At 52.5% G+C, this 12,379-nt stretch overlaps 1 protein-coding gene across 3 annotated transcripts in view; it reads left to right on the forward strand.

Moving 5' to 3' along the window:
• Positions 1 to 12,379, forward strand: part of VWF (von Willebrand factor) — a 137,189-nt gene that overhangs the window by 109,281 nt on the left and 15,529 nt on the right. Inside the window, exons 39-44 of one of the 3 annotated variants that reach the window (XM_033867156.2) lie at positions 974 to 1,076; positions 1,476 to 1,550; positions 3,733 to 3,837; positions 4,983 to 5,188; positions 6,716 to 6,865; positions 11,779 to 11,889. In XM_033867156.2, the coding sequence (XP_033723047.1) occupies positions 974 to 1,076; positions 1,476 to 1,550; positions 3,733 to 3,837; positions 4,983 to 5,188; positions 6,716 to 6,865; positions 11,779 to 11,889 (750 nt within the window). Of the gene's footprint in view, positions 1 to 973; positions 1,077 to 1,475; positions 1,551 to 3,732; positions 3,838 to 4,982; positions 5,189 to 6,715; positions 6,866 to 11,778; positions 11,890 to 12,379 lie in introns of those variants that run through there. The other 2 variants (XM_073789125.1, XR_012324549.1) reach the window with 2 other exon arrangements.

A 12,379-nucleotide genomic window follows, 5' to 3' on the forward strand; every position in this document is an offset into this window, starting at 1 on the left:
GGTGTCAAGGGAAGCCTCCAAGGTTTAATCCCACAGGAGGACGGGCAGGGCCGGGGAGGGGTTTACCCGGAGATGTCCCATCTCTCTCCCTCTCCGCGGCAGATGCTCATTGCGGACCATGGAAGCAGACGGAATAAGTAAGACCTTCTTGGCCTGGGGACTTTCTAGCGGCCTTTGAGCTGCTGGATGAGGAGGCATTTATTCAGGGGTGACTTCACTGGGATTTCCCTTGAGGGCCGAGCCCAAAGGGACCCAGTCCCGGCTCTGCAGTCCCATCTGTGCTCTGCACAGCCTCCTGCTTCTTGCACAGTCCTGGGAGGCAGGCTGGGGGGCCCTCCCCTCGCCTGGGAGGAAACCGGGCAGTGGCACGGAGGGTGAAGCCAACCGACGTAGGAGTTGGGGGGCTTCCTGACTCTGAAGCCCTTGTGCAGTGGGGATGCCTGCTGCCCTGGTGACCCTCACCTGGAAACTGCACCCAGGTCTGGAACGTCACCACCAGTCCCAACAATGTGAGGGTTCTGAGAGTCCTGCTGTCCCCCCTTCAGCTCTTCCTGCCGCATAGTCTTAAGTCCATTGCAGAAATGAGTGGCTCTTTCTCAAGCTGCAGCCCAGCTTCTCCTTTGGCCTGGGAAGTGGCTGGCGGGGTGACACGGGAGTCCTCATTTTCTCGCCTTGCTTTGTTTTAGTGTCACCATCAGAAGGGCTGTGATGAAATGCCCATGTTTTCTGAGACCTGGGGCTTGCCCTTCCCCCGAGTGTACGAAGCAGTGTGGGTGCCCCGGGCACCCCAGGCCTCTCCAGCTGCCTCCTCCGCAGGGTCCTCAGCATCTGTCAGCTTGTCTTGGTTCATCTGCGCAGCTCTGACCCAGGCGGGGCTCGGGCACTGGGTGTCCCCCAGGGAGACAGAGCCAGGGGTGGGGGGACCCAACTTCCATGAACTCCTGGGCCCTCTCTGAACCTCGTTCTCCCTCAGCTTCTGGAAACGTGGGTCCCAGACCACCAGCCCTGCCAGATCTGCATGTGCCTCAGCGGGCGGAAGGTCAACTGCACGACACAGCCCTGCCCCACAGCCCGAGGTGAGGCCCCTCCCTAGGGCTCCCGCCAGGCCCCGAGGCCACCTGTCTGCAGACCTGGGGGACCAGATCCACACGTGGATTCCCCACGCCAGCCCCACCCTCCTTGCCTCGCCGGGCTGGGCTCCCCTTTCTGCACGGGGGTAGAGCTCTCGGGGGCGTGTGTGTGTGTGTGCACGTGTGTGTGTGTGTGTGTGTGTGTGTGTGTGTGTGTGTGTGTGTGCCTGCCCTGCTGTCCCCTCCTTGGCCCTCAGCCTTGTTCTCCCGAGGGTGTGTCTGAGGGGACAGCAGGACACACCGGGAGACTCATTCGTCAGCGGGCCTGGCTGGTTCCCGTCGCCGAGAGTCTGCAGTGGGTACCGCCATCTCTTTCTCTGACCTCCGCGGCCTTTTCTCCCCCAGCGCCTGCGTGCGGCCCGTGCGAGGTGGCCCGTCTCCGGCAGAGCACGCAGCAGTGCTGCCCCGAGTACGAGTGTGGTATGTGTCACCCGTGGCATTTCTCGGGGTCCAACCCCAGCCCCGCTCTGGGGAGAGGGGGCCAAGGTGGTGGTGCTGAAGGGGCTCGTGGTCAGGAGCAGGGTGTGGATTTTCCAAAACCCAGAAAGAGTAGCCTCTGGAAAAAAGGATTTGTTTCCTAGAAAGATTCTGCTGTGACTTATTAAATTAAGTTTTGAAAGCATTAAAAAAGAATGGGGTGCAATGTTCACAGCAACATTATTTGCAACAGCCAAGATATGGACGCAACCTAAGCGACCATCAACAGATGAATGGATAGGGAATTCCCTGGTGGTCCAGTGGTTAAGACTCCATGCTTCCATCGCGGGGGGCACAGGTTCGATCCCTTGTTGGGGAACTAAGATCCCGAGTGCCGCGTGGCGTGGCCAAAAAATAGGAACCCCCCCCCCCGCAAAACAGATGAATGGATAATGAAGATGTGGTACATACATGCAATGGAGTACTACTCAGGCATGAAAAGGAATAAGATTTTGCCACTTGCAGCGACATGGATGGACTTGGAGGGTATTATGCTTAGTGAAAGAAGTCAGAGAAAGACAAATGCTGTATGATAGCGCTTATATGTGGAATCTAAAAATACAGCAAACTGGTAAATATAACAAAAAAGAAACAGACTCACAGATGTAGAGAACAAACTAGTGGTTACCAGTGGGGAGAAGGAAGGGGGGAGGGGCAAGATAGGGGCAGGGGAGTAAGAGGTACAAACTACTGTGTATAAAATAAATAAGCTACCAGGGTATATTGTACAGCACAGGGAATATAGCCAATATTTTATAACAACTATAAACGGAGTATAACCTTTAAAAATTGTGAATCGCTGTGCTGTACACCTGAAACACGTAATATTGTTATCAACGATACCCCAAAAATAAAAGAATGGGGTAATCACTGGTGGGGGAGGTGCAAGGGATTTACTGCAGAGCCAGTTATGCCAGAGTAACTGTAGAAAAGGCCACACATGGGCACCTTGACTTCAACACGTTATTTGTCAAAGGGTTTCATTACAGGCCTGCAACCTGCATCGTGAATAATGGGCTGAATAACGGTATAATTAAATGAATCCAGAGCTGATGGAATTCTGAGAAACACGGCAGGAAGTCTCTAGTGCTTTGTCCCCGTCCTGTCACAGGCATTTGTTAATTGTACAGATGAAGACATAAAGCACAGGCTTGTGAAGTTTGAGGCGATGAAACCTTTGAGGGAGAGCAGATAGATCAAGACAGTCTGAGGATCTAAAAAAGAAATCATCTGAGACATTGCTTTAGGCTGATGAAATTTAGCAGGGATAAAGAGAAGCCTTATGTGGCGGGGCGGGAGTGAGGGGCGAATCTGACTGGAGAACAATTTAGTAAAAATAGGTCTTAAGATGCTAACAGTGGAGGGAACTGGGGGTCATTTAGTTCAAAGCCCTCATTTTGTGGACATTGTGAAGCTTCTCCAACGTGCCAGGTACTTTGCCTTCATTATTTCAAGACATCAATAGACCGACCCTGTGAGGTAGACTGCCCACCTTACAGAAGATGATCCTGAGGTCTAGAGGGTTCAAGTGATTGGCCGAGATCTGGAGTCCCTGCAGATGACAAGAGTAATCAACATGGCTTGTATCTATCTATCTGTCTATCTACCTTCGTATCTATCGATAGCTCTATTATCTATCTACTATCTATCTATCTATCTACCTACCTACCTATCATCTTTCTATTATCTATCTACTGTCTATTTATCTATCAATCATCTATCTATCTATGTATCTATCATCTACCTATCTATCTTCCTGTCTACCTATCTATGTATCTATCTGTGTATCTATCATCTATCTATTATCTATCTTCCTATCTCTCTACCTATCTATGTATCTATCATCTATCTATTTATCTATCATCTGTCTGTCTATCTATCATCACCTCCCCCGCCCCCTCCCTGTCCATGTATCTCCATCTCTATCTCCATCTCTTCCCCTCTTTTCATCTTCCTGTATCTTTCCCTCTATCTCCATCTCTAGCTCTGCCTTCAATTTATCATCATCACATATGTGACAGTGAAGGTCTGCGTGAGTAGGAATGTAGCGTAGGGAGCCACTCACTAGCACAAGAGTAGCCTCGCTGAATTCTGAGTGCACGTCTCTCTCTCTCTGGGCCCTCAGTGTGTGACCTGGTGAGCTGTGACCTGCCCCCGGTGCCTCACTGCGAAGGTGGCCTCCAGCCTACACTGACCAACCCCGGCGAGTGCAGACCCAACTTCACCTGCTGTAAGTTCTCCCTCCGTGGGTGAGGACGGGCGGTGCAGTCACTGTCCCCTGGTCTGGGAAGGCATCCTGTATTCTAGTGAGCTGAGTCTGGGCTTGGGGTGTGTCTAGAACAAAGGGGTCAGGGTCACACGTGGACTGAGCGCCCTAAGACTCCTCCCAGCCGCAGGCTACGATGGGGAACGGGGTGCAGGCATCCCCCTTTTGGGCTTATTAGGTGGCATTTGGACCTGAGATGAAGAAGCCTCCAGATCTAATCTTTATTTTCTCCCACCTCCCATAAGCCGTGGAGGGGAAGGAATGTACCCTTGGTTGGTTCAAATCACTGGATCTTATTCCCAAATAAATTTATACATTTTTCTTCCTCTGTATGTTTATGTATTTAATTTCTAAATACTACAATTTAAGCATAGGGTTGGACTAAAGACAGTTTCTGGACATGTCAAGAAGCTGAATTCTGTATTTAGTTACTAAGGATACCCACTTTAAGTCACTACCCATTTCTCATCCTGTTGATTGAGAATCTCACTCGCGTTCTGAGACGAAAGCCCTCGAGTGCGGGAGAACACGTTGTATCTGCAGAAAGCTGGGAACAGGCAAAGGCATGGGATGGGATTTGGCAGTGATAAAAGGGCATTGTGGATTTGACGAGATTGCTGTCCTTTTTCATTCATCATTGTTGGAGGACCTAAAACTGTAGGTCATTTATTATTCCAGGTACTGAGGTTGGGGATAGGATCTCATAAGCTACCAGCTTATAAAAATGCTAACCAGTACCTATGTGCCCAGGGCTCGCTGGGTCTCAGAGATTCTACACCAGTCATCTCTGAGTATCTGCAGCTGGAGGGACCCCACCCCTTCCAGATGTGCCCGGGAAGGTGGTGGAGCCTAGCAGCCTTAGCTTCTCCATTAAAATAGCTTCATATTTCTCCTTTGGGTTAGTTTTCTTATTTTTCTGCAGACTAACCACTTTTTGGTATGATTGACTATCCCTCAGCTCCTGAGCTGGGCTCCCGTGTGTTTCTGACTTAGTATTCTGGGGCTAGAGTTCCCTGGGACCTTATATAGTAGCTGAATGCTTAGGAACCCAGGCTGAGTGCAGGGCTCAGTGTGGCAGGACCGGGGCATCACCTCGTGCTGCCCCTCAGCCTGCAGGAAGGAGGAATGCCCAAGGGTGTCCCCGCCCTCCTGTCCCCCGCACCGGACGCCGGTCCTTCAGAAGACCCAGTGCTGTGATGAGTATAAGTGTGTTTGCAACTGTACCAGCTCGGCGGTGACCTGCCCACTGGGGTACCTGGCCTCCACCGTCACCAACGACTGCGGCTGCACCACCACCACCTGCCTCCCTGATAAGGTAGGGGCTGCTCGGCTCCAGCTGGGACGATGGCCGTACACATCCTCCTGTGGAAGACTTGCCTTCCTGCCCACACGAGTGCTGTGTGGCCCAGTGAAGGGGCATCAGCATTCCATCTCAGCCTAAATCTAATTAGCTCAGGAGGTACTTACAGAGACGCTACCATGTTCTGAGCATGGCTGGGTGCTATAGATGATTCGAAACGCGTGAATGATTCTAAAACCTAAATTACAAAACGATGCGCTCCCAGAAATCTCACCTCTACCCTCACCTTCCCTACCTCGCTCCTTCTCTCCCTTCCTAATTTATCATTTTCATTGGTGTACCCATCTATTTTTCTTTTTGAAAATATAAGCAAGTTTTGTAAATTTATATCGCTTCCTATTTCTCCCCAGAAGGGTAGCATATTATAAATTCCGTTTTGAATGTGTATTTTTTCATCTAACAATTTATAGTAGAATTATCCTCTGTCCGTATATGGAGATCTGCCTTACTCCTTTTCACAGCTTAGTAATCTACGGCAAGGATGCATCTTGGTTCAGTCGTGTGGACTCACAGTTGAGTGGCTTCAGCCTTTTGCTGTTACTAGTGACGCTGCAACAGCCTTCTGCATCTGTCATTTTGTATTTTTGCCAGAGTGTCTTTTGGGATAGATTCCTAGAAGTGGGATTCTGGGCGGTAACACTTTTTAGGGGGGCTTCTTAATCCAAGAACCGGGGGTCTCATTCACTGAGTTCGTTGTACAAAAGCGGGGAGACTGAGCAGGTGTAGGAAAATGGTTTGAAAACTGTGCCCCTCAGAGGACACACTTGGGGTAATTTAAAACCTGCCTCTAAGCCTCATGATCCAAGCGTCTCTTCAGTGCCTCATTCCTAGAAGATAAAGGCTGAGCGCGTGTATCACGTGCATCCCAGGCTTTACGATTCTAACCGTAACCAACCGTTGGGATCTCATGTCCCACATTCCTTCCATAGCCTACAGTTCTTCCAGACAGGATCCCTTGTCTCTCAAACACATCTCACGCTCTGTCTTCTCTTGATACATTCCTTGTCATTGGTGGGCATGAAGGGAACACTCCTTCATGACCCCTGCCCACCCTTCCCTCACCTTCAGCCACTCCTGATGGGACAGAGGGCTATACGTGGGTGGGTTCCAAGTTCAAGGACATTTACTAGGTCTGAGAATTAGGGTGCAGCTTTCCGTGTGACACAGGAAGGAGTTAAATGCAGTTAGGGCAGCAGTGATAGTGGGTCAAGGCGGCCAGTGTGTTACATCCCCACTTGAGGGCCTCGAGGGACTCAAAAGGAGCCACTCCCAGGGTGAACCTTCCTGAGGCAGGTGGGCAGGGGAGGGAAGAGGGCAAACTCTACTATGCAAGCATCCCTTCGCGTGGGCAGAGACTATGTTGCTTTCATTTATTGCTGTAGTCTCAGCACCTAGAGTAGCTTCCAGCACGCCGTGGATGCTTACTCACCTCTTGTTTAGATGAACTGAGTCACTTCACTCTCGGAAACCTTGTGTCTACAGGTGTGTGTCCACCAAGGCACCATCTACCCTGTGGGCCAGTTCTGGGAGGAGGGCTGTGACGTGTGCACCTGCACGGACCTGGAGGATGCCGTGATGGGCCTGCGTGTGGCCCAGTGCTCTCAGAAGGCCTGTGGAGACAGCTGCCGGCCGGTAAGGGGGAGGAATAGGGTAGGGAAGTAGGGGAGGGGATCCCAGGAATAGGCAAGAAAGCCCCTTTAGGAACCTCTGGTTCAAGGCCAGAGGGGAGGGGCAAGGAGGGGAGTGGGGCTGAGTGAAGGAAAGGAGCATGAGGAGAGGATTGCTGTCATCCTTCTGTGACCAGTTCTTGGCTGGCAGTCATGTCTGCTGTGCGGTCTTGAGTCCACAGGGCTGGGGAGTTGGTCTAAGCAGAGATGTGGCTTAATTGCCTAGAAAACAGGGCTTGATATTTCCCCCTATCTGTCTCTTCCCTTTTCAGACATCTCCTTAGCCTACACCTAGTACAGACGTAGGTCCTGAATTTTCTGAGATGGTCCCCGTGTCCGTGTACTGTAGTGTTTCTACACCGGTGGGTGAGTTTTCAGGCCAGGTTTATCATTTGAGGTACAGAAGTTGAGCCATGTTTATAATTTGAGGTATGATTTGGGGGTTTGAAACCCCCAGTCCAGTTTCTAATTCTTCGTGTGGAGGCCTGTCCCTACGGCTCCTGTGTGTCTGGGGAGCTTTATTCTTGCACATTGAAGACTGAGCAGACTCTAGAAAAAGGGAACCACAGTCCGCGGGGGTACTGTGGGTTCAATTCTGTTTGCTGGTTTAACGCTATTATTGTTAGCGCAAGTTCACGTGCCCGATGCGCCGTGAGGCCAAATGCAGATGTCGGAGTTTGGAGCAGAGAAAGGCTTATTGCAGGGCCATGCGGGGGACGGGCGGCCCGTGCACAGTTCTCTGATTGGCTGATGGTGAGGTAACCGGGCGGTGTCACGGGGTTACCGTGATCAGTCCTTAGGCTACAGGAGGCCTGGGGCTACGTTCTCAGGTCACCCAGTAGTTAACATCTTCCGTTTGGTGGGGGGTTTTCACATCTGCAAAACAACTCAGGAAATGTGCATTAAATACTGTTACGTAGGTCCTTCAGAGAGGAGCTGAAGCAGAGGGTCCGGCGGGGGGGGGGGGGGGGGCCTGTCCCAGGAAGGCTCCATAGTGTTCTGCCCAGTTACACTACTATTATCACTGCATCATTATCAGTAGAAAATAATGATAAAAGCAGAGGAGGCAGCACAGGCAAGTGCACGCGTGTAGCGGTTGCTTTTGTAACCGCGGTGCAGAGCAGCCTCTCGATGCTTCTTTTCGGAAGCGTGTGTGGTTTGGTGACGGAGGGGAGGGCCTGGGAGTGAATCCACAGATGGGGGGGTCTGTTCAGGTCATCTGCGCGCTACCTGCCTGGCTCATGCTGCGGAGGAGCAGGGCTGCCGGCCCCCTTGGGAGAGGATGATGCCGTGGTTCCAGGTGTGCCTTTGGGGAACACTAGGCTTTGGAAACCCATCGGTCTCCATCTCCTCCCACAGGCCATGGGAGGCAGTGGAAATAACTTGCTGTCAAGTAAAGAGAGTGGTGTTTAGAGGTTGTTTTTATAAAATGGGCCCCCAGTATGTTTTGTGTTTTGATAGGGAGTTTTGATTGCAAAGAATGGAATCCACTCAAGCTTGCTAAAATAAAAAGAGGGGGAGGGACTTCCCTGGTGGCGCAGTGGTTGAGAATCCACCTGCCAACGCAGGGGACACGGGTTCGAGCCCTGGTCCGGGAAGATCCCACATGCCGCGGAGCAACTAAGCCCGCGCGCCACAACTACTGAAGCCTGCGCGCCACAACTACTGAAGCCCGCATGCCACAACTACTGAAGCCCACACGCCTAGAGCCCGTGCTCCGCAACAAGAGAAGCCACCGCAATGAGAAGCCTGCGCACCGCAACGAAGAGTAGCCCCCGCTCGCCGCAACTAGAGAAAGCCCGTGCACAGCAACGAAGACCCAACGCAGCCAAAAATAAATAAACAAATTTAAAAATAAATAGAAAGGGGATTTATAGGAAAGACAGGGATCACTCAGAAACGAAGTGCAGGGCCTGCAGGTGGGCCCCGTGGTTGTACCACTTTTCTCTCCGTTTGTCCCGTGAGCCCCTGTCTCCGCTTCTCTCTGCCCATCCGTCCGGTTCCTCACTGTGGGCCTGGGAGGATGTTTCGCTTTCTCAGAAGCTTCATTTGCACGTGGCTTTATGGAACCTGGCTTCAACTCAGTGTGGCTTTTCAGGTCCAGGGTTCGCCCCGTCCAGTCAGACCTGTTCAATCTGTGTTGCTCCAGAGATGAACTTCTCAAGAAGAAAATGGATGGGCTCAGCTCAGCCCGTGGACTCTGGGTCCTCTGTGCAGTCCCCACTCTGGTCCATCAATGCAGGGCACAGGGTGTGAACCTGGTTGTCTAGAGGCCAAGGCGCTGGAGGCGGCTTCAGGAAGATGGTGGGTCCCGAGGTCAGAAATGAGTGCAGGGGGTACCACGTCCAGAACTCTCGAGCGGATGATGGCTCTAGGGTGGCGGAGTGGCCTGTCTTAGAGACAGAATGTTCACACCTTCTGGGAGGAGAAGGAAGCACTGAGATTTAGTTACAGCTGAGGGGAGGCTGGGCTTTGGTCTGTATTGTGTGTTGAAGTGGGAGCTTTAGTGAACGGCCTCAGGCTTCATTCTTCGTAGAGGAGAGGATCAGCTCTGGTCAGACTCCAGAGGCATTTAGGCTCACTTACCTGGATTCATTTGCTGTCTAGGCTGTGACAAAAAAAAAAAAAAAAGAAAAAAGAAAAAAGAACACTACCACCATCACCCTCTGATTCTTCCTTTATAAGCCACTGTCTGCAGAAATACGCTTTCCCCTACCATCACCATAATTAATCCTCTACGCTCACATCAGAAACGTGATGTAAGATAAGCAAAGGGCGTTGCTGGTGTCCCAAAGAGTTTCATAGGTGTACTATGGCCTTGCTTCTGCGTTGACAGCAAGAGGAATTCCTGCTCTTTTGTATAAACCTCAGAGGAGTTTTTCTTTGAAGGCTTATGACCCTTAGACCCCAGAGTCAGACTAAATTGTAGCTTCAGGAACTGTGTTCTGAGCGACTGAATGCAAGCCATTATGTTTTATTCATCCTCGTGATACCCTTCCAGAAGGAAGAAGAGGCAGGGCTGTTCTTCCCATTGGCCACTACACTGAGGCTCGTCTGAAGCCAGCAGACACGTGCGTGTCCTGACTCCCAGGCCGGGGCCCCTGCTGCTAGGCTGGTACAGCTGGCCACACGGGTGTTGTAAGGGCCAGGACGACCCGGCCAAGAGACAGGGGCCAGCGCTCCAGGCCTCCACCTCCGTCTCAGCTGTGGCAATTGTGCGGTTAAATCAGTGAGGAAGTTATTTTCCAGTGGCATCTGTTTCCAGCTTGGGTGGATATCAGACCTACTCAGTTCCACTCTTAATTGGGAAACCAGTGAAAACAGGATAGAGAAGAGGGTAGGGAGAAAGGTCTGAGATGTCTGTTTTGGACAGATATAAGCTAGAGGGTTTGGAGGAGTACGGGAAAAGAAACAGAGATGAAAATACAGGATGAGCCCTGGTTGTGCAGGAGGAAACTGTGGAGGGGAATCTTGCAAAGTCGGCAGCCCCAGAACCTGGAGGCGTGGCCGGGAGCACCTGAGCACGAGAAGCAGGTAGGGCTGTGGGAACCAGGCGTCCAGCCTGGGTCACCCATAACCCGCAGTGTATTTGCCCGTGGTGGAGGCAGCAGAAAACATAGAGTATACACAAATCCAGACCACTCAGCACCCCGAGGGGGGTGCCCAAGGGTGACTCTAGATCCCTAAAGCATCGATGTCTCTGTTCCAGGCTCCCTCGTGTCTGTTTCTTTTGTGCCATTTTGAGTATCCTGCCTTGTAGCGGAGGGCGTGGCGGAGGGCGTGGCGGAGGGCGTGTCGAGTGTATCCTAATTTGTTGGCGCCTCCAAAGCACCTAGTACATCATAGGTGCACGATAACTAACTAGCTCTCCGCTGATCAAGGACTGAGGGCAGCTCACTGGGCACCGCTGTGACGCAGGTCGGGGTGTAAGTAGGTCCCGTGGAGATGCTACAAAGTTGAGCCAGGTCTCTGGGGTCCTCGTGTTCCCCCGGGAGAGGCACCACCTCGGATGATACCGAGTGTTGAGTGCGTCCTCTGACTGGGCCCTGCTTGTGAACGCTCTTGGGGAGCAGAGCGAGTGTGGTACCCCCCCCATCCCGAACGGCTGCGGCTGCAGTTCGCCCTTCTCTCCGAGATGCTGCACAGCCCTGGTTCTTGTCCCTCGGCCCCTGGGACAGCCTCACATGTCATCGTTTTGTCTGTTCTTTGTACGTCGCTTCAGAGTTTTCATTGGAGGATTTCAATCCAAGTTCCCGATGCTTTGACCAGATTGGAGGACCTCCAAGAGGGGGGATAGGCTGGCAGACTTCAGACTTGCAGGATGCTGGCCTCCCTGGCAGGCTTTCTGGGGAAAGTGGGTCTCGTCTCACTGTGCCCCATAAACTACTAGGTAAATGTCAAGTGACGACCTGGGGAAGCCCAGCTCTGCACATCGCTGAGAGGTCCTGGAGTCAAGGCACTCATGTTGTATAGGTAATTAGCCCTGTTAGGGCAGAGCCGGGACTCCAGGCTTCTGGAATGTTCTCCCCCAGTCAGTGAGGGACCCTAGATTTGGGCTGTGATGAACATCAGGGCAGCGGCTGCTTCTGAGTGAGCTCTGAGCATCTTTAATACTCCCATGGACTGGCTCTTCTTAAGTGGAAGTTTGCAGAGGGCAGGCTTGTGTCTCTTCGACTGGTGTAAGACCCATAGTGACTCAGTGGGTGACGCTTCCTGACCACTTAGCGTGATCGAGGGGCTGGTGGAGGGCAGAGATGAAAACATCCGGTCCAGCTGTGCCTCTGCAAGCCCCAGGGCTCCGTACACCTGCCGAGTGGACCAGAACACCTGTCTTTGCTGCCGGCCTGTCCTGACGCTCCACCCCTTGTGTGTTTTCAGGGCTTCACTTACGTTCTCCACGAAGGCGAGTGCTGTGGAACGTGCCTGCCATCTGCCTGCGAGGTGGTGACCGGCTCCCCTCGGGGAGACTCGCAGTCCTCCTGGAAGAGTGTAGGTCTGGGCCAGGGCGGGTAGGAAGGAGAGCGGGGGCCTCACCAGCCTGGTCGTCCATCTGGGGTCCAGTGCTGCCCTTGGTTCCGTCCGTAAAGTAGAAGCTCATTCCCTGCCTTTTGCTTTCCCCACAGAGAGTTTAATGCGGCTGTTGGTTTATCCAGATGTCAGCTGGGATCACCTTGCTCCCGGGGAACTAGTTAAAGTTGCCCCAGACTTCCCGTTGTGTGGATTTTGGGAGAAGCCCAGTTCCCTCCCTCTGAGTTCTGTGAACGCCTGCGGGTGGGGGCCATGTTCTCCTGTTTAACCTGTGAAGCTGAGGACCTGCTTCCGCCGATGGGTGGTGCAGGGCCGTGTCGTGGGCCTGGCACCCTGCCACACCGGCCCAGGCGGCGTCCTCTGACCTTTTCACTGGTTTCTGTTGGAGAAATATGTAACCCAGAGAAGCAAACTACATTTCTGTTCCCAGGGCCCCCGAGCCCCCTTCTGC

This window comes from Tursiops truncatus, chromosome 11 (assembly GCF_011762595.2).
Source record: "Tursiops truncatus isolate mTurTru1 chromosome 11, mTurTru1.mat.Y, whole genome shotgun sequence".
Lineage (NCBI taxonomy): Eukaryota > Metazoa > Chordata > Mammalia > Artiodactyla > Delphinidae > Tursiops > Tursiops truncatus.